The sequence below is a fragment of the Lissotriton helveticus genome, chromosome 3_1 (genome assembly GCF_964261635.1).
Source record: "Lissotriton helveticus chromosome 3_1, aLisHel1.1, whole genome shotgun sequence".
NCBI lineage: Eukaryota > Metazoa > Chordata > Amphibia > Caudata > Salamandridae > Lissotriton > Lissotriton helveticus.
In genome coordinates, this window is record NC_136061.1 from 744,270,051 (window position 1) to 744,293,022 (window position 22,972).

General features: G+C 47.9%; 1 protein-coding gene across 4 annotated transcripts in view; it reads right to left on the reverse strand.

Annotated features, from left to right (window-relative positions):
- USP47 (ubiquitin specific peptidase 47) overlaps positions 1-22,972 on the reverse strand; it is a 1,403,284-nt gene that overhangs the window by 1,290,158 nt on the left and 90,154 nt on the right. For 2 of the 4 annotated variants that reach the window (XM_078680932.1, XM_078680930.1), the window contains exon 2: positions 18,315-18,374. The exons of the other annotated variants lie outside the window; for them this stretch is intronic. In XM_078680932.1, coding sequence (XP_078537058.1) covers positions 18,315-18,374 — 60 coding nt within the window. The remainder of the gene's footprint in view (positions 1-18,314; positions 18,375-22,972) is intronic. 4 annotated transcript variants of the gene reach the window in all.

Sequence of the window (22,972 nt, forward strand, 5' to 3'; positions counted from 1 at the left end):
ACCGCTTCATGTGCACACAGTCTCTCCTTCCACGCATCAGACACTCGGACTACTTAGGCAGGGTCATTTCAGATCACGACACGCATATCGTATCACTCGTATGGCGGCCACCCATACCACCGATCCCAAGGACTGCCTGATGGACCCAGTGTTCCACCGTGAGCAGTCAGACACCATTCAACACTACTTTGCTGAAAACACAGGCACTACACCGACTAGGTGCCTAGAATGGGACGCTTTTAAAGTGGTCCTGCGGGGAACATGCATCAGGCAACTCACAGCAGTGAAACAAACACGAGAGGACGGTACAAAGCGCAGAACAACAAGTAGTGCAGTTATCTAAAACGGCTGATCAACGGGAGCTCCCCCCATGCAACTAGCGGAGGCCAGAACCAAATACGAGGAGGCGTGTGCCGATCTACGGCGCTATAATTTTCGCACATACACCACTAGAGTCCATAATGAAGGGAACCGTGCCGGCACCCGGCTAGCTTGGCTCATTCGTCAGGATACGCAAACACAACCGATCACCGGCATACGCAATGCCGTGGGGGAGTTGGTATATGGGCAGGCTGACATTTTATCAGCTTTCCATGACTACTACACCATGCTTTACAAGGAGCCGACCCAGGACGGGGGGGGGGGGGGTTAGTGGGACACATTCGGAACATACTAACCACAGACACCATAGTCCAAATCACAGATGAGGAGCGCACAACATTAGATGATCCACTCACAACAGCAGAGATCAAATCCGCCATTCGCCGCTTAGCCAAAAACAAGGCTCTGGGACATGACAGTTTCCTGATCGAACTGTACTCCACATTATCTCAGCAGCTAGTCCCGCAGCATGACACAATCTTTCGAGAGGAATTAGAAGTGGGAATACTCCCTCAATCAATGCGGGAATCTGTACTGGTAACGTTCCCCAAGCCAGATTGGGATCCTCTACTCCGAACTTCCTATCGCCCTATCACCCTCCTGACGACGGATTGCAAAATTCTAGGGAGGTTCCTGGCAGATAGACTCACAGAGATACTACCCAGACTGGTACACTCGGACCAGAGTGGATTTGTCCCCGGGAGAAACACCTCCCAGAATATACGTCGACTGTTCCAGGTCCAGGATGGGGTGCGGGGCAGGTTCCCAAGCCCGGCGTGCCTTGTACTGGATCATGAGAAGGCGTTCGACACCCTAGCGTGGCAATACCTTTTTGAGACACTCCGGAGGGCGGGAATAGGGCCCCAATTTATAGCATACACCCGGCTATTATACACCAACATCATCACAAGGGTTAGGATAGGCAGTTACATAGCCTCTTCCAACCCGATCATGCGCGGCACACAAGCCAGGGTGCCCCCTATCCCCCGTCATATTTGCCATCGCCATGGAGCCACTGGCAGCACGGCTGCAGGAGGTGGGCGAGCATTGGGGCATCCCATTCGTAGGTCGCACTCATTTCGTCTCCCTCTATGCGGATGATCTCCTCATTTACGTTAGAGACATCACAGCAGACCTCACCACCCTCTGGACCACGCTCACAGATTTAAGAGGGCTGCAGGGTTACGGGTGAATTGGGAGAAATCCTCTATCTATCCCCTGCACCCGAATACCTCACACAGGTAAATTCAACTAGGAGAAGCCTCACTGGCATGGACGGGCGAGGCACCGCGCTACTTTGGTATCAGACTCTACCATGAGCCCAGAGACCTCTTGGAAGGCAACCACAACTGAGCCCTCCAAGGACTCCAAGGACTTAAGAGTCAAGTTAATTTCTGACAGACCCTACCTTTGGCTCCCATCGGGAGGGTAGCCTTATCCAAAATGATCATGGTGCCCTGGCTCCTTTACTACTTCGCTAACATCCCAGTTAACCCGCCTCGGACCTTCTTTCAAGAGCTAAATTCATTTCTAATCTCCCTGATCTGGGGGAGGGACCGCTGCAGAGTGGCCCTATCGGCCTTGAAGCTGCCTCGCGATAAGGGGGGATGGGCGCCCCATCATTTGAAGCCAATTTCTTAGCGGCGCAGCTGCAGTGGCTATCACGCTGGACAGCGCATCGGAACCTCGGGGAAACGGAAGCCCAGGAGGGACAGATAACAGTCCCGGAGCTGACCCAAATGCTCCTTCCAGGTACCAAACCCAACCCGGCTCATCTATTACTGGTCAAAACAGCCAGAACCTGTACTATGTGGATTCACCGTATGTCCAAGAGGACACCGATATATTTCCCATTACTATCGCTGGTAGGTCTCCCTAAAGGACACGAGTTCTACACCGCGGGAGAGCTTATGATTTGGACCAAACACCAACACTGAAGCCCTGTTCTCTGACAGACGACAGAATTCATGCACCATCACAGAAGTGGCTCCCTGATTGCCTTGAATCGCTGGAGTTGGTCGATAGTTGGAGGGTGCGTAATCCGACTCAGAGACACTTCACTCATGTGTCCGCCGCACATAATAGTATGTCCAGATTAGTCTACATATTGATACTGGCGGCTATGACAGACACAATTAGAGAAGCAAGATACCTGGGTAGGGGCATTTCAGATCACTCCCCGATGTGGTTACAGGTTAAGATCGGGCAGTCAGCGGTTGGCAGAGTAGCTCCGATTAAAGCATGGCACTTGAAAGACCCTGCCACAAAAAAGGAGATACGCCAAATTTCAGACCACTATTTTCAGGAGAATGTGGGCACAGTCGACTCAGCACAATCTCTGTGGGAGGTATATAAAGTAGTGCTACGGGGTGAGGTCCTCTCCTCGATTGCAGGCAAAAAGAAGAAATGCCAGGCAGAGGTAACCAGTGTGGAGGCGGAGGTTGTGGGGTTGGAGAAACGGGTGGCTGAGACTGCTGCTCAGGGAGACCTGCATCTGTTGAAATTGAAGCAAGATGAATACAAGGACCTTTCGTTTCCAGGGAGAGGGCAGTCTCTCATAGCAATGACATACAAAGTCGAGCATACGAACATGGGGATAAGGCCGGTAAGTTAATCGCCTGGTTAGAACGTGGAGATCGGGCTCTCGTTTGGTGCCTGAGCTAGAAGGGTCGGGACCGGATAGAATTACAGATCCACAGGCGGTGGCAGACGCCTTTTCCGAGTATTATAAAGAAGTATATACGTCGGCGAATGGTTTTACCGAGACCGAGAATGGTGAAATGATCAGGGATATAGACATGCCGAACCTCTGAGGACAACAGGAAATATTTAGACTCCTCCATTACGGATGATGAAATTGCGGAAGCAATTAGAAGCATAAAGTCTGGGAAGGCAACGGGTCCTAATGGGGTGCCTATAGAACTATATAAATTGACTGCCCATATCCGTGCCATGTTTCTAGAAATGAGGGAGTTGGGACACCTTCCATATGACCAGCGGGTGGCGAATATCGTGGTTATTCATAAGGCAGGCAAGACCAGGATATCCCCTTCCTCATATCAACCCATCTCGCTTCTCAATGCAGAGCCCATGTTGGTCAGGGTCATTGCAACCCTGATACATCCCGATCAGTCTGGCTTCTTGCCGCGCCGTAACACAGCCCTGAACTTGCGGAGACTCCACGGGATTCTGGGTGGCTCCCGGAGGATACTGGAACCGGTGGTCTTGGTGTCCTTGGATGCCACTATTGCATTTGATAGGGTTGAATGGGCTTATTTATTTGCAGTTTTGACTAAGATGGGCTTTGGCTCGGAATTTAGTGGGTGGGTTCGCTTGCTGTATGCCGCGCCTTTGGCCAGAGTGATCGTAAATATTTGTAAGTCAGCTGATTGTACCCTCGGGAGGGGCACGAGACAGGGATGTCCATTGTCCCCACCTCTTTGACCTGGCGTTGGAGCCTCTGGCGGCTTGGGTCCGGTGGGACCCGAGTGGGATGATAAAATGTCGCTTTACGCAGACGATATCCTGCTATATCTCACTAACCCGCAGGGCGTCCCCGAGTAATTTCTTGGATGTCCTGACTATATTTGGTAGATACTCCGGGTTTGCTATAAATTGGACAAAGTCGGTATTATTTGTTATATCGGGTGAGCAGCGTGTGGTCCCGCAGTCCTGCCCTATAAAGATCGAACTAGTGGGATTTAAATATCTTGGCATATATATAACACTAGACCCAAAGGCGAGATATGCTAATAATTTAGAACCCCCCCCTTGAGTCGGTTCAAAAAGGATGTGGAACATTGGAGGGCTCTCCCCCGGTCATTGCTTGGGAGGGACGTGCTGTTCAAGATGATGGCTTGCCTCGGTTCCTATACATAATCCAAAACACAATGGATCCAGTGCCTGTTACTTACTTCAGGGAGATCTAGACACTTCAACGGCTGCTCCTCTGGGACGGCAGGCCCCGCATATCTTTCGTCAAGCTGACTCTCCCGTGGTGTGATGGGGGCATCGGTCTCCCGGACTTGAAGAAATACTATTGGGCCTCACAACTTGTGGCGGTGAATCATATGATTTATGGCCCCCCGGGGGACCCAGGCTATGCTATGGACAGGCACCTGGTGGAGATATCATTAAAGCCCTGTATGCCAAGCCCGGAAGATTTACGTTGGCGGGCCCGACGGCGCATGCCGTACATATCTGGCATGCAGCTACCAGAAGTTTGGGATGAGAAGAGAAACTGCCAATGGCCACCCCTCTGTTTAGTTCAGAGAGGCTCGGAAGCTTGTGGAAATTCAAAGGGTTCGATAAGTGGGACCTTATCGGAATTAGTCAGATTAAAGATGTGTGGGGGAAGGGCTGTGTGCAGACTTTCAAATCTCTCCAAAAACAATACAGCCTGCATGACAATGAACACTTTCAGTATCTGAAGATTGGACACGCCCTTCTTGCCCGCATACTTAGAGGCACAGAGCTTCCGGAGGCTTCTCCCCTTGAAGACCGAGTGCTTGACGGTCACATCCCAGAAAAAAACACCTCCCTAATATATAGGAAGCTTGTAAATAATATGGAAGACCCACTGGGGAACATTAGAACAGCATGGGGAACGGACGGATTGGAGTTGGATGATGAAGATTGGGTGGAGGCTGTCTCTTCCCCCAAAGTGGTTGCGGTTCAGATGAGGCTTAGGTTGGTGCAACTTAAGATCCTACATAGATCATATATCACAGGGCCTAGACTAGTGCACATGGGGCGAGCGACGAGTGGGGACTGTAGGAGAAGTTGTGGAGAACTGGGAACCTTCATACACATCCTATGGCACTGTGAAGAGATACAAAATTTTGGGATGAAAGTACACAAGGTGATCAAAGAAGTGCTGGGGGAGGAGATACGACCGGAAGCCCGGAGATGTATGTTGAATGTCTGGGAACCCACGGATTTGAATGGGTATCAGAAACAGTGGGTGACGTTGGCCTGTATGGTTGCGAAGCGTAACATTGCTCAATTGTGGGGAGCCAGCCAGTCACCCCAGACTACCAAGTGGACCCAGGTTTTAGATTGGTGTATGTTTAGGGAAAGGGCAGTGTATGTGGCTAGGGGTTGTCCGGAAAAGTAGGGAAAGATCTGGGGGAGCCTAGAATAGTCATCGCGGTGATTTGTGTACACCCCCGACGAGATAAAGAGAACTTGAAACACAGGAATCACCGTGATCCCAAAATGTATACGTATTGTAATTTATGATTCTGTATGAATGACAAATTAAACCCTGCAATGATGTTATATGTTGTTCACCTGATGCTAATGTTTTGTATGTTCCTTTTTCATAATAAAAAGAATTTTTAAAAAAAATAGTGCCCAGATAGCCAAAATTTTAGACTAACATTTTTGGCTACAAACTGCTGAGACCTGAGAGGATAGCAGGACCAACCTGCTAGTCTATCTGCCAAAGTGCATCACCAATCAGCCTGAATTCACTGTGCTCCTGCTACGTTCTCCTATGCAGCAGCAAATCCTGTTCAGCTGTCCTTTGCCAAAGGGGTATCCGGGCTCGTGGAACACTCATAGGCTTGTCCGGTCAGAGATTTTTGACCTCTAAAAAAAGAACAAGTCTGAACATAGAAACCTTCACTGTGATTTCATCAAGAAGCTCCCCAACGACAATGCCTGTAGCCTTGCCCCACGGAACTTCTATCTACTCAGAGACTTTTTCTTCAAATTTCTTCTAAGTCCTAAGGTAACACCGACCGGGCACCATTCAGTTTTTGAATCTAACTTGCACTCCATTGCAGTCAGATATGTTTCTCATCTTTGACCCCAGTCTCAAGCGACTAGATGATTTTAAGTGCTAGATTTTAATTTATTAAAATATACTTTATAAATACATAACTGCAGTTCAGCAAACTAGATTTGTTGTTCAGGTGTCAAATAAATTATATAAAATGTATTTTATTTATCTAAAGTGGAGTGGGACTTTTGTGTTGCGTTTACACTTTATTACTGTTCATGTGCTGTGTAAATACTTTATTTACAACAAGGGGTGGTGATGGACAGAGTCTCTGAATTAAGCAGAGTACTCTCACCCAGTCAAGAGATCAGGGCTAGATCCAACACCGTTTTTTAGCTCATTGCACCATCCCAGTTTCAGAACCTGGCTGTATGCAAATTAGTCTGTCCCTGGCCCAGTGCATCATGGGAACAGGGCAGACCAGACTACAAAAGCCAATTCTTACACTGGGAAGGAAACAAGCTTCCGGGGACCGGTTTCTGGCATTACAGCCGTCTTCGGCCCGGCTTGCTTGAATCCTGATGGTGCAATGAGCAAGGGACTCACATCTGAGTATACCCTTCCACGCTTAGGGTGGACAAAATTATTTACAACAAGGGGTGGTGATGGACAGTCTCTGAATTAAGCAGAGTACTCTCACCCAGTCAAGAGGCTAGATCCAACACCGTTTTTTAGCTCATTGCACCATCCCGCATTACAGCCGTCTTCGGCCAGAAACCGGTCCCCCGGAAGCTTGTTTCCTTCCCAGTGTAAGAATTGGCTTTTGTAGTCTGGTCTGCCCTGTTCCCATGATGCACTGGGCCAGGGGCAGACTAATTTGCATACAGCCAGGTTCTGAAACTGGGATGGTGCAATGAGCTAAAAAACGGTGTTGGATCTAGCCCTGATCTCTTGACTGGGTGAGAGTATTCTGCTTAATTCAGAGACTCTGTCCCTCACCACCCCTTGGTGTAAATACTTCAGACATTTCCTCTAAGTTAAGCCTCACTGCTTTTGAGCCAAGCCACCAGAGCGTTATGCACAGGTTAATTTAGTGACTTTTGTAGTTCACCCTAAAGGGGATTGTGGCTAGTGTTTGAGCGTTAACACCCTACGCAACCAACCACCCAATTTCTCACAGGTAAGAAGCAAAGAACGTTGGGAGGGTGATGGTCTGACTGACGTGGAAGCGGGTCATCGTCTTTGGAAGAAATGAGGCACGAGTCCGAAGAACCAGTTTGTCCAGGTAGAAGCTGGCAAGTGAACGGATAGAGCCCTAAGTTTGTTCATCCTCTGAGCCAATGTAATGGCAACCAAGAAGACCATCTTAAGAGTCAGAAGTCTGAGAGGATAGCTCCATGTGTTAAAAGGGAGAACACATCAGACAGATTAATACAAAAATCAAACCCCACTGGGGGATAATGATTGTGGAAGGCAAAAACGTGCTGCAAACCTTTTAAGAAAAGAGTCACATCCAGTGACTTAAAAAGGCGGGGCTGATCTGGCAAGCACAGAAAGGCCGAGATAGCCAACTAATACCCTTATTAGTGCCCAGAGCATGGCCTTCCTGAGCCAATAACAACACAACAGTAACACCTCACTGTTCGGAAAGCAGAAGGCCAACAAGCCACAAACTTATTATAATGGCAGATTTATACAGATTTCATCAAGGGATGCCTGGCTGTAAGAATGAAATCAACAATCTGGAAGGAAGATCAAAAAGTCTCATATGTCACCAATTCATTTCCAAGCATGGAGGTGGAGCGTGTGCAGGTTCGGATGCAGGACCCCGCCCTGCTACCGTGACCAGAGATCCTCCCAAAGCGGCCGCCCTATAGTAGGACCAACTCTCATTTCCAGTCTGAAACCACTAGGATGACTTGGGCCAGTTGGTCTTTATCTTCTTGAAAACTCTGGGTAGGAGTGGTACTAGTGGGTATACCAGCTTACAGGAGTCTCGAAGTCCACTCCAAGCAGAATAAGTCTCCGAATGAGAGCCATTTTGGAAATTCTACCACACAGTAGTGCTGACACTGCACGTTCTCGGAGGTGGCACATAGATACAGCCAAGGTTCTCCCTATTTTCAGAAAAGACCCCTCAACCCCCACTTCACCAAATGGCTGTTGGTAAAAGATCTCCGCTAAAGTGCCCCTACTATAGGGAGCCTGTCGGGTATTGCACCGCCGACCTGACGAGGAGTAGCCCGATGATGAAGCATGGCAACCAACAGGGTGTGTGAGGGCATTATAATCTAATTAAATGGATTCCCAACTTTGAACCACTCTGGTCAGGTTGGTCTATATTCCCTTTATCGGACTCTCAATTCAGAGGAACAGCATAATTCTTTTGTCTAGACTTCCTTAGGGGCATTTATGCTGGATTTTCCTAAAAGCCCTTTGTCCCCGCTTTGAGTACTGGTTTTTGCACAGGCTACCATCTTTCTGGTGGGTAAAACTATTGTTGTCCCCCAACAGACCACCTCAAAACTGCTAGACTTGAGTCAGTGTCCCTTGAGCATTCTAAACTTTATCTATTCCTCCAACGTGCTGGACCTCTACACCATGGAGGGCCATGGTCTGAGTTATGGAGATGATATAGCAGCAGAGACACTGAGGGCACCATCTATTATCCATGCAGAAGGAGGTGCAGCAACAGGAAGCTAGTCGGAGGACTGGCAATCCCTTACGTCTATGAAAAGAGAATGGGTCAGGATTACCTTACATGGAGCCTCAATGGCCGAATATTTGAGGGCCAATGTAGCACCGAATGGACTACTAATAAAAAAAACTTTCCCCGTATTTTCCTTGAGGATGGAACATTCAAGATAGAATAGTCTCAAATTTCGTGGAAATGCACACATGACCTTCTTATACTGATAATCAATACAACCAAAAGACTAGCCGATGACCTACAAGCAAGGATTAAGATAGCAGAAAGCGCTCTAAAAAGCTCCAGCCCATTGGCGAGCTTCAAATCTAAGCTTACAGAACTGAATAATGAAATTGCTGAACATAAGGAATACCTTATGAAACAAAAAGTAGTGAAACTACAGAAAGACATCCGTAGATTTGACAAAGATAAAGTATACCCCTATCTGAAAAAGGACTTTGTCCCTCCTGATACAAACAACATCTCAGACACAAGCTCCAATTCCACCAGGAGGGGCTCAGCCAGTAACAGTGACTCCAGCACTGAGAACTGGAATAATAATCACACCAGGAGAGGTGGCAGACAAGGATTTCAAGGGTGTTCTATGACTCATTACCAGGGAACAGCATATTGGCAATACCCCATGTTCCCTCAGGGCCCATAAATCTTCTGCCCACCAGGCATGAGCCAACCTTTTTTAGGCAGAGGTTGGGGCAAAGGGCGCGGGTGAAGAAGAGGCAAACAACAAGACAAGAGGGTTCAATGGGAAGAACCCCAAAATTGTATGGTGGAAACCCGGAGCTACACCAAGAAGAGAACCTGATCGTAAACCTATCTCTCAAATCCTTAGCAGAGGAAGAACACAGAGTCCTACAAAAAGGGTAGCCAAATTCATACAACAGTGTGAATTACAGAAATTCTTTGGTAAGGTACACCTCAGAGCCTTCTTCAATGGGACGCCCTCCCAAGAAGATAGTGACTCTGGCCTACACAACCCCTCCACATTTACTCCAAACACCAGTATGGTACCCCACGAGGTAATTACTTTTGAACAAGCTTTCCTCAAAGACTTACAGAGGGAGTCAGACCCGAGATAGTCCTGCAACATCACCAGTGGAGAATTGGCGGCTATCACAGCACTAGCGAATGACTCTTCCATCACAATCGAACAAGTTGATAAGGGCGGGCCACAGTAATCATGGCTACCATTGATTATGACACTGAGTGTCTGAGACAACTGAGTGATCAGCAGTATTACAACGCCATTACCAGCAGTCCAGTGACACGTCTAACCACAACTATAACAGTGCTTGTCTTTGCAGCCGAAACCCAAGGCTGGATAAGCAAAAAGGAAGCCGATTTCCTCACGAAAAAAAGACCCCAGGTCCCCCTATTTTTATATACTACCTAAAATACATAAGGGGGTCACACCAGTACCTGGCCGCCCCATTGTATCGGGCATAGACTCTATACTTGAACCCTTGTCGCATTTTTGTGACCATTTTTTACAACAGCTGGTCAGGCAAATACCGTCCTACATACAGGACACCACTGATGTCCTACACCTACTCTCAGAATTCCAGCCCACTAGCAACACTGATTTCTTCATCACTCTAGATGTTGAGGTGCTCTACACCAACATCCCGCAAAGGCTTTAAGCATGGCACCTTGAGACTCCCACACACCACCCAGTTTCGTTCTTGAATGCACCACTTTGGCCTTGACCGAAAACTTTTTTGAGTTTAAAGGACAGTTATACCACCAGACACAAGGTAATTCCATGGGGAGTACCTTCGCTCCAAGCGTAGCTTGTCTGTACATGGCAGCTTTTGAGGGGGAGCTCATCTTCCACGATTAAAATCCATATCGGCAAAACATATGGAAGAGATTCATACGACATTCTTATCTTCTGGGCAGGTGACTTAACATCATGTGAAGAAGAGGGGAGGAGCCTAGCTCGCGACCGAGATGGCCGCGCTTTAGCTCGGCTCCGTTCGCCCGCCTGTATTTTCACATTTATCCTGCTGCTATCCTGCCCCGGGAAGCCCTCTTTGCTGTGTGGTAGTGCTACGACGCCCTGCAGGCACTTACCTCTTGTTCCGGTTGTCCTGGCTGCTGTGGATCCGGTGCGGTGCTCACGATAATTTTGGGGAGTCGGAGGCGGACTGGCCTGGATCTTCTTGCTGGCTCTCGGGCCGGACGGAGCCTGCGGTGCTGCCCTTCGGGGCGCGGTGGAGGTGGTCGGAAGGCCGTTGTTCGTGTGGGCCGGAGGTCCTTCCTGGCTGATTCCCGTGGGGAGGAGGCCTTTGGTGGAGGCGCTGCCTTCCATTGCCGGAGCTCCTCATGTATCCGGCTTGCTCCCCCCTTTGTTCTCCGGTCCGGCCATTTTGATTTTGCCGCCCGGCCTCGGAGAACGGGACCGGCGGCGTTGGGTGGCCGGTGAGGTCCCTTTCTTCTGGTGGCCCCCCTTCCTGCCCGGGGTGCTCTGCCGCTGGTCGGCGCGACTACACTTGCCTTGCCGTCGCCCCGGCGGAGGTTGGCGGCCGCGCGGCCTTGTTGGGCTCTCAAATGGCGACCGACCCCAATTGTCTTGGCCGGGCCTGGACGAGCGCTGGAGGCCCGCCGCATGGCCCGGGTGACGAATACTGTAAAGGTTTTCCTACACTTAAAAAGGTCCTGGATGCCCTGCTCTCCTGGCGACTCTTGGTGGCCGCGCCTGTCGTTACTTCGGAGATGGTTCCTCGCTACGGGCCTCCCGGGCCCCCACGGCCGGATGTGGCTTTGCCGTTGTGGGGTGCGGCTGGAATTATCCTGGCTGAATTGGCCCCGGCTACGACCGCGTCCGTGGGTGTGCGGAACTTGATGGTGCCTCCTCCTCCAGCTCTGCCTCCTTTGCCTCTGGCCCGGGAGCTGGATTTTGCTCGGCCTGACCTTCATGACTCTCCCGGTTCCTTTTTGCCGCCGCTGCCCGGCGATCTCTCCTGTGCTGGCCCAGATGGGTCGGTTTCTTTGGACATATCCTTGGACCTGTGCCTGCATCGTTTGCTACACTTCGTGACTTTCCTGGATCTTCCGTGTTGTCCTTCACGTGTATTTTCTGGACTGCCGTTGGATTTTCCTGCTGTCTGCCTTCTGTTCTTCGTGGCCTGGACCTCGCTGGATCGGACTGTTCCCACTTTGGACAAACAGGGACAGGGCTGATGTGCACTGGCATCTGCGTGCGGTAGTCTTGTACTGGTTTGGATGGTCAACGTGTCCTGGTATGGTTATGTGTGACTGTTTGGTGCTCTTGGACTGTAACCTGATAATCTTTGGCTTCCCGGGGTCTTGGACCTTCGACTCAGGCGGGTGGCCGGGTGCGTTTCCTCCTGTTTCCCGGCCCTCCCCCGTGTATGTGTATGTATGTGTCTCCCATCCCGTGTTCCCTTCCCTTGCCCTTCCCGTTTTTGTCTTCTGTTTCCGACTTCACTTTGCTCCGCTATATTTCGGGTTCTAATTAGGGCGACAGGCACGCTGCGGGGGGGTAGGCCGTAGCCTTCTGCAGGGGTGCAGGGTGGGCTTAGGGGTGGGTGGGGGGGGGGTCTGTCTCTATTGGGGGGTCTTTTTGCCCCCTTATTTCTTCCTTTTTTTGTTCTATGGCTCTTGTGTATTCACCTTTTCGGGACTCTGTCTCCTCATGTGTCCCCCTGGGGAGTTTCTGTGGCGTTCGTATTCCGGTGTGTGTCTGATTGTGGCCCGCTGGTTATTTTGGTATCGACTTTTTGGTATATCACTTGCCGGGTCATGTTGTTCTGTCTTGTCTCCTGGGGGTGCATGATTTGGTGGGAGTCCCTTCTTTTGTCCCCTTTTTCCCTCTTCCCCTTCCTCCTTTATGGGGGTCTCTTTATTTCCGTTGGGGTGCGTATCGTATTGTATTTTGCAATGGGGGCCTTTTTGGTTCTGTCTCCTCAATTTGGGTGGGGGCGGTGAAGGGTGAGCGCGGTTTGACTGATGCCATTGTAGCTTCTTTGTACTCCGATTATGTGTATATTCTTTGGTAGCTATGTTTGTATGGCTTATTGTTTCATCCTGTGTTCATAAAATGGCGGCTTGCCGCGGCCCCTCCCTTGTTGTTTCTTCCACGGCCCGTTATTCTTCTGTCCCCCCGCCCCGTATTAGAAAATTAACCTTTTGTTATCCTGTTTGTGCTGATTGCTCGATGGCCTTTGTGGTTTCTCCTGTGCTCCTGGTGCCATATCCTGTGAAGAGCCTATTCTCCTTTGCTACGTTTTTTACCGTGTGGTGGCCAGCCCGTGGGGTTGTAGGCCCGTATTTGTGAGCTTTCTTTGTACAATAAAGGTTTTAAAAAAAATTTTAAAAAAAAAAAAACCATCATGTGAAGAATTTTGTGTTTGGGTGAACACATCGAACCCATACCTTAGATTCACCAGCACCAGCACCATCGCCCAGAACCAGATACCATTCCTAGATCAAACTTGAACAGGAGAGCTTGACGAACACTATGTACAGAAAAACAACAGATCGCAACAGTCTGTTACTCTTCAGTAGTTATCACCCTCGTGCCTTTAAAAAAAAACTCCCCTTTGGGCAATTTTTAAGGCTGAGAAGAAATTGCAGTAATATTGAAGACTACAGAACTGAGTCAGAAATACTGGCAACAAAACTGGCATCACAGCATTACCCTCCATGAAGTATTGCCCTTAGCAGAAAGAGAGCTAGCAATAATAATCGAGACGCACTTTTAGAACAGAGAGAAAAGACCCCCAATGATACACTCACCTGATCAGGAAGCACTGGGGCATACTTAATACTGGTGCCATGACATTGGACCTACCACGCTTCTACTCGAGCTCGGCGGGGATGGGTAGGTCACAACGCCCGGACGCAGAAGACTCCAGCCATACCTCGAGGGCTTAGCTCTGCAGTTCAGCCCTGCCGAACACTCATGTGGCCTCTAATATATGACCACTAGGCATAGGAGGATCCACTAAGGTAACAATACAACACGTATGATACTAGCATGTTGTTGTCTTCACTTTGGTCCTGAAGAATCGCGGTTAATATACCATTAGCGAGAAACATGTTGACCACATGCACAGCTAGTTTCTACTAGGGGTCACACAACATAATAGGTTGACACCTAGGCAACTAGCTTCACCTTTTAACTGTAGCCAGGGGACCCCTAGAATAAAGTCCATTCCGGTACCCCTTGTTACATTTTAGCCGCCTTATCATAGGAATACACTACCCTGCCCACATACCCCCACTTCACCAAAAGGCAGTTGGAAAAAGATCTCCGCCAAAGAGCCCCTCTCTGAGGTGTGCCCGTCGGGGATTGCACCGCCTCCCCGACGAGGAGCAACCGCCGATGATGAAGCATGACACTCCTCGGGGTGTGTGAGGCAAATACATCCAACATAATGGATGCCCCAGGGTATCATTTAATTCCCCTTCTTGGTCACGCCAGCTAACTATTTCCCTCCCTCCTTTTCCTCATGGAACAGTGCAGCAATCCCATTTTTTGATTTACCTACCACGCTTTGCCTTTAAGCGCTCTCGCAATTTGAAAGTGATGTTAATTCACACCAGACCCAAGACGATGACACCAGTTGTCCAAAGGACCTTATGGGATTTACCACTGGTCAAGGGCCATAATCCCTGTGGGTTTTGTTCGGCGTATGCCTTTTCCTCAATACAAAAGACCATTACTTTCACCAACGCATTCACTTGGGAGTTGCGGTCACACACCAACTGCAATACATCAAACTGTATATATTTGATCACCTGTCCCTGCAATCTGCAATAAGTAGGGATGACAACTCGCCCCATCAAGACACGCATTGCTAAACACCGGAGCACCATTCGTTGTCAGAAAACCAACACAAAAATGCGCTCCCATTTCCTTGAATTGCACCATACGCCAGCTTCATTAAGATGGGTAATCCTAGAGACATTCACTAGGATCACCAAAAATGCGCTCTTTCTGAAGGAACAGATATGGACACACCGATTATCCTCACACACCCAAGGATTAAATGATGAAATACCTTGGACTGTGCTGAGGGTACGACTCGCCATCGTAAATTTCCATGCCTTAATTCATTAATGGAATACATACATCTCCAGATACTGTGAATACCCTATAATCATATTGTTGTAATTATAAAAGGAGTCTAAAGGCAAGACACCAGATAAACAAGTCCATTTATTAACCATCCACTCTCCTCACTGGAGAGTGTCCCAACATTCCATCACAAGCTTCAGGGCAGAACATACCAACAAGGTCAGAGGGGAAGGGGTGGATGGAACGTACCATTAGGAGATTTAAGTTACAACACATATAACCTGTAGATAGACATTGTGGCCACACAGTAGCATCACGCATCAAGACCTAGGTTCATAATATTGCTCCAATATGGCTACCATGTCTTGTCCTCCAGTAAACACAACACCCGTGACAAACGCCAATTGGTACCTTGCAGGTACCAATGATTGCATCTGCATACATATTTGTGAAGGACTGAGTTCCTCATGACAAAATCTGCGATATCAACATCGCTACGATGTGACCGCCATTAATACCATCCCATGAGGCATATTAGTTGTGATCTCTAAACATCCGACCAATATTGAGTTCTATGGGCAACATTCTACATACACAGAGATGATAACATTATGACCTAGACTCTATATGATTAGCGCCGAATCAAACAAACATCGCTCCAATATGGCTGCCAAAACCAAGCCTCACCGCATGACCTACTTCCAGCATAGTCGGCGGTGAGATTATATTTACACGCACAAGCCTGTCTACCACATGCACCCCCCCTCCCGGCAGCACCGAGCAGGTCAAATACGTTTCAGGCTTACATCATGGGCAACATTTTACATACACTGAGGTGATAATCTCATGACCTAGAATCTCTTTTATGAGTGTGGTGTCAACGAACATCGTTCCAAGATGGCCACCAATCCTATGCCTCACCAAATGACCTCCCTCCAACATGGCTGTCGGTAAGATTAGCGTTACACGCACGAGCCTGTCCATATACACCCCGACTCCCGGAAGCGCAGAGTGGGTTTAAATACGCTTCAGGCTTACACTACTCCACTACCCGGGCCCGGTAGAAGAGGGTAGGTCAAAAAGCTACATGCTACTGACACACAAGTGAATACTGTGCGAATGTTGTGTACGACGATACTCTGGTCGCTTGATCTAGTGTGTGGTGCTTGAGCTATGTATGGCCCCCTCGATCCCCTTCCACCCTGTGTGTAATGCATATACAGAGAGCATGAGATATTTTTATTGACTATTTGTCGAGCACGCTACTGTTCCTAAATTATGCTTACTCAATCAAACATCACTTTGTAAGCAGCGCTTACTCAATGCCACACCATTTTGTAAGCAGCGCTTGCCGGGCCACACAGGAAAACCCAATTTATGCCAATCTAGCCAACTTGTTCTATCTCCTAAATTATGTTGACTCGATATTCCACCACTTTGGAAACAACGTTTGCCTGGCCACACAGAAAACCCCAGCATGCATTTAACCCACGTGTGACCCAGGATTTGGGTTTTGATTGATGAATGGGTCATTTAAATTGCAGTTCAATTGACCTGATATTGTCTGGGATTAGGACACGCACACCCTTAATTAGGTATTGCTTCGAAATGCTATTAATGCTATTTTTCCATCGTTTATTTCTTCCTTTTCATCCCAGTACATGAGGAACCCCTCGTGTTTCAACCTACCGGGTACTGTGATGCCTGGTTAGTCCACAGTTGTGGGTGAGTCCTTATGCTCTATCTGCTACATCATTGTGTGCCACAAGGGCTGAAGTTCACGCTAGTTCACCTTGTGCACTCACCGTGTGGCACCCTGTTTTTAACTGGTTTTATCTGGTTCATGCTCACCACGTAATTCCGAGGGTCAGGGTGCGCAGGGAATATGAGAGAATAGACAGACCCATGACCGTAATATACTTACCAATGTGATGTGTTCTCTTTCCGCAGGTAGTTCCAGTACTACCAGGTATCTGACTAATTAGTCGTATGGTTGATGTGAGTGTGCAGCCACAACACCATTTGAGTTTTTAGTTGTAGATTGTATACTCCCTTGTTTGGTCCCGCAGACTACTTATTTGGCGAGAAATATGTTGACCTATAACATATAAGAGCACCATAATCTGAGACATAACCTCAGCCTAGCGCCTTATATCTTGATTTTATTTAGGGTAGGAGACCCTTGATTAAAGTTGTTGTTGTAGGTACTCCCAACCCTATTTTAGATTCACTTGAAACACAGATTCATCAACACACACTAGAACGCTCACCCCCACTTCACCAAACGGCTGTTTCAAAAAGATCTTGATTTTACTTAAGGTAGGAGACCCTTGATTAAAGTTGTTGTTGTAGGTACTCCCAACCCTATTTTAGATTCACTTGAAACACAGTAGTAGGTAATACTTGGGTTATGTGAGGAACAGATACTGGTAGTGGACTGGAACCCCTGAAGAGCGTTCGGACCTTGCCCAGAGTAGAACATCTGTGATGAGCAGGGGCTCAGCACTGGTGTGCCCTGGCTGAAGCACTCAAGGTTAAAACATTAGTTTTAACTTCTACTGATGGAAGCTGGAGATCAAGGACTTTAGTTACCCTCCTCATCACCATAGCAAAGGTTGCACTCTCCTCAGTGGCTGGGCCAGATACGGAGACTAGCCCAGTATCTGGGGAGGGCTCTGGTCCGCTAAAGTAAGGAACTTGCGGTTAGAAGTCTCCCAGAAACAGATATTCTCAACTACACTGCAGAGGATTTAGAGTAAAGTAATAAAAAAAATTCCATGAGAAAATACAAACGAGCTGCTCTTTTCAGGACTGCATATTCTTCTTAAATAGCAAATGCAGGGTAAACGTCATCCTGGGGGCAATCTTTCTTGGAAAGAACCACCAACTGGAATAGGAGACCTAATACAGTGCAAAAATAACGAGCTCTGAGCTTCAGAAAGCCTCTAAAACATCTTGAAATGTAGAAGGCTGTAAGAATATGGAGTGAGCCTCATATGCAGATGCAGTATTCCTAAAATAATACATCATTGCAAATGCACCAATTGAACAGAAGTAAAGGGATACGTTATTGTGCACCTTAATGACAAAAGGGATCTCCAACATCAATCTAATGGACAACTGCTGTCAGTTAATATGATTGGCAACAACCGCTCTAGATAATAGTATCGGAAAACTAAATTGGCAAACTATTTTAATACTTGATCTAGACAGCGTGGCAATCATAACAGATTGTAAAAACAGATTATATTATAAATAACAAAAGAAGTAAAACAAGCGCAAGTCATGCTTTACCTGCTTGCCAAATTGCCTTGATAAAAATCAACATGAAAACTCTGCTGTGTTCTGAAACTGCAGAAAAAGCATGTGAGTACAGGTCCAACATGCAAGTTAAGACTGTCAAACAGATCATGCGGATATTAACACCGTTTAGTAGTCTCCACTGCACAATCTACCTGTGAAAATTTCTTCTTCATTTCATCAAAGATACTTTGTCTGCAACTCCAAAACATGCCCTATGAGACAGATACAACAAAGGAAACAACTCGTATGCAAATAAATGATAACACTCGTTTATCACGTAAATATCAAGACGATAAGGACAGTAGATACTAAAAGAAAAGGAAAAAAGACGCTTTGACGATGTATTATATATACCTGCATTGAGTAGCTACAGAGTAACGACCGCGTTGTAATGGCATGCAATCTAAAGCATGCGATGTAAACGTTGTTTCCCCCCTCTGCTTGACCCCCGTGAATAATTTTCTCGGGGTTCTTCATTTGTAGAAGTGTATAGCTTTACTATGTTTTCTGGAGGGGGATGCTTCTGCTGGTCCGAATTAGTAAACCGGAATCGTGTAACATTTCAGGGAACATTTTGTGCTAGAACCAAAACTTGAACTGTATGTGCATTTCAGACTTTTCTTATCCCGTGAGCTAGATGAACAACAAGTTAGCAGCCCGTTTACAACATTTGTTGTTAGAAGATTATTCTCTTTTGAGTTTGACAACTATGGGAACAGTGGTGGTTTCTATGGTACACTGGGAGCCTAGTACAAACATACCAATGAACCATCAATACTACTCTATTAAATTATCAGAGCATTAATATGTCCCGTTTAGAATACACAGTGTAAACATTGGAATTACTATGCAAGCAATCATGATTAGCTATTGCTGCCTCAGGAATCATCAATAACGTAAGCCATGTACTACGTAGTAGATAAGACACCATGGGGCACACTGGTGAGATTAGGTTACAGATAAATCCAATATGGCTCATTAATAAAATAAAGCTATGCACGACATTCACTTTAAAACCCTTAACACATTTTTAAAAACTTTCCGTGAAAGTCCAGAGGTTTTATGGTGAATGGGCTGCTTGTTCTGGATGTTCAGAGGATTTTAGTCTATAAGCAAGTCACACTCCCTTTATGCTTCACCTCCTACCCCCAATAACCTGGCTACCCAGGCACAACTGGATATAGAGTGGACTGACGACAGAGGCAAGGAAAGAGGTAATCATGTCCCAGACATAGGGGTGGGGGGAAAAGCCTCGCTTAGAGGTTTCAAAAGTGTTCAGCAACGCTCAATCTGGGATTCCAGAGAAGATGAATATTAGTAGCACTGACGTGTCAAGCTAATTCACTAGACTGGAACTAGGTGCAGAAGAGAGATTCTGCTCTTCCCTCGGACACCAGGAGGCAGAGACTTAAAGGACATCAAGAAGGAGGTGAAGGGGAGATGAAAACATCCAAAAGGTAATGCCACTGATGGCAATATGTAGTCCTATTTACCTGGGTTACATTATCAGTTTAAACCAAAGATGTGTGATATTTTTAGACACTTTTACTAACTTAAATCCCACATTTTTAGCAGTGTGCCTTAATCATAAGAGAGGGAAAAACAAAAAAGTGGAATGCTTGAATCATTCTTTGCTATTCATCGCACAAACACTATCCCTTTTTGTTGAGATAGCACTCACAGCATATAGCATATTTCCCATGGCAAAACTCTTTTATTCACAAGACCAGCTGTTTGCAAAGAGGATGTTGAGCTATTCACGGGAATGGACTAGATTTTAAAAAATATCCTGCCAGCGAACTAAAATAACTGACACGTGTAGTGAGTACTCCTGCCCTAGTCAACATTATGGACTGCTCATGTTTGAGGTAAAAATTGGATAAAACGTGCAACAACCTTCTTTAATACACCTAATAACTGCTAGTCGGGGCGCTAGAGGGTGCACAAGCAAGCTGGCTGCACTTGTGTGAGGCTCTTGCAGCTCACCAATTTCCTGCCCATATACCGATGGCCAGAAGTCTGTCGGCACTGCATGACGCCAGAAGAATCCGCAGACACATGCTATCCAGTGCAGAAAACCAGACGGCAATTGGTCCTGGGCGAGTCTTAAGATGGCCTATATATGGTGGTACCCTATTTCTAGGGGCTGCTACCGCAGGGGCACAGCTGCGGAGCAAGGATACTACTGCTGAGCGAGATACTGGTACAGGCTGGGCTGTCCCCCCTTGCCCCCCCCCGGGTGCGGTGCTTGAGGGAGACAGGGACCTCCTCCAGCGACTGAATGGAGTACAGGACTGTGAGCCCAGAGCGCCCAACTGGTGCCCGCTGTGCTGCTGTATCGCGTATGGTGTTGCCAGCTCCTACCCACCGCCTGCACATAAGAGCGCTGCATGACTAGCTCTGCCTCGTGGTAAGAGGGTGCCGCTGCGGGGGGAAAGACCAGCCCAAGAGGCGCAAGAAAGATCATTGGCCATCACATCTATAATCAGCAGGCAAATCACTGCCCAATTGACAGGCGAGGGATCGCGGGAGCGCCTCACAGTCATTTACCGTTTCCCCCTTCCTTCTCTGCTCCCGGCCTCCGATCGGGACCTGAGGATCTCACCTGTGAAGCGATTGCGACACGAGAGGACCGAGGTTTTACAGCGAGTGCAAAGTGTGAGACATCACTCCCAGCTGAAGAAGTGCAGGGAGAGCCCAGCCAACAAAAAAAAAAACCCGCGACACTTCCGGAGCGAATAGCCAGCCAATACAGGCCATATAGCTGTACATATAGGGACACAAGTCGACCCTGAGCTACGGCCGCAAAACACCGCCTCTGCTCAAAGTGACTCAGAGCATACCACATTGTGAGCAGTAGCTGCGAGAAGCCATCGCCTCAGGACTAAGTGCCACTACAACCTACAGCCAGCAAAAGTAGGATTGCCACTGAATCTCCTGCAAGCCAGGTGAGAACGGACATAACTGCAGCAGATGAACCAGACCATGACCTAACAGACCAGCGCTGCGTCGTCTAGGAATAGACAGAGAGGACGCATGGTCCCGAAAAGCCGACTTCAGCTTGTTAAATTGGAACATACACTCCCTGACTGATCTGCAGCAACTTGACGATCAGTAACAACTCAGAGGACGCAGGGAGACAGACGGAATTAGACACTTGAAAGCCATAATGTGACACCTGTGCCGAAGACCTAAATATATTTAACAACAAGGGGTGGTGATGGACAGAGTTTCTGAATTAAGCAGAATACTCTCACCCAGTCAAGAGATCAGGGCTAGATCCAACACCGTTTTTTAGCTCAGTGCACCATCCCAGCTCAGAACCTGGCTATATGCAAATTAGTCTGTTCCTGTCCCAGTGCATGATGGGAACAGGGCAAACCAAACTACCAAGCCAATTCTTAAACTGGGAAGGAAACAAGCTACCGGGGACCGGTTTCTGGCATTTCAGCCGTCGTCGGCCCGGCTTGCTTGAATCCTGATGGTGCAATGAGCAAGGGACTCACATCTGAGTATACCCTTCCACGCTTAGGGTGGACAGAATATTTAACAACAAGGGGTGGTGATGGACAGAGTTTCTGAGTTAAGCAGAATACTCTCACCCAGTCAAGAGATCAGGGCTAGATCCAACACCGTTTTTTAGCTCAGTGCACCATCCCAGCTCACCCCCTTTTCTGAATCGTTTTTGGCCACTATAGGTGTGGCAGGGTATACTCAGACATGAGTCCCTTGCTCACTGCTCCATCAGGATTCAAGCAAGCCGGGCCGACGACGGCTGAAATGCCAGAAACCGGTCCCCGGAAGCTTGTCTCCTTTCTGGTGAAGAATTGGCTTGGTAGTTTGGTCTGCCCTGTTCCCATGATGCACTGGGCCAGGGACAGACTAATTTGCATATAGCCAGGTTCTGAGCTGGGATGGGGCAGTGAGATAAATAACGGTGATGGATCAAGCCCTGATCTTTGGACTGGGTAAGAGTGGTCTGCTTAATTCAGACACTCTGTTCATCACCACCCCCTTTTCTGAATCGAAGACCTAAATATAGGCAGATACACATTTGAATCCCCTGCACCCAGCCCTTCCAACAGAATCCAGAACTGACAGCGAATTAACGCGCATTAAAACAGGCAGATTGGGCAAGGCCGATGGGAAGCAAACTAAATTGCCATTCAAAACGCGCAAATTTGCCAGATCGCAAGTGGACTCTGAAGGGGACTCGGAAGGGGACATGGCAGACGCGCCAGCCACGGCGCGCACACACCTCAACAGAAGACCTGAAAGAACTCCTCCTTAGCATGAAATACAGCCTATCCTCAACAGAAGCCAAAAATGGATGCTATGTGAACAAGAATGGACAACATTACGCACAAGCTGGATCAACACGAATAGCTTCTAAAAGAAACGGAGCAGCACATCTCAGACCTGGAGTACACCTCCACCGAGTGTAAGGAGCACCTACTAAACATGGAAAGAATTCGGAAAGTGATAGCAGCAAAAAATGAACACTTAGAATCCAGATCACGCAGAACCAACCTTAGAATTCTTGGCATCCCAGAGTTCACGAACACAGGCAAAATGGAGGAATACGTAGAACTACTCCTTACCACACTGTTCGGCAGAGAAGTATTTTCCGCGATATTGATAGTGGAGAGAGCGCATCGATCACTGGCGAGCCGACCTTTACCGGGAGCCCCGCCAAGACCGATAATCGCTAGAATATTAAATCACCAAGATCGGGACACGGCGCTACGGCTAGCGAGGGAGAAACAGCCGCTATTGTTTGAAGGCACTGGGATACCTATCTACCCGGACT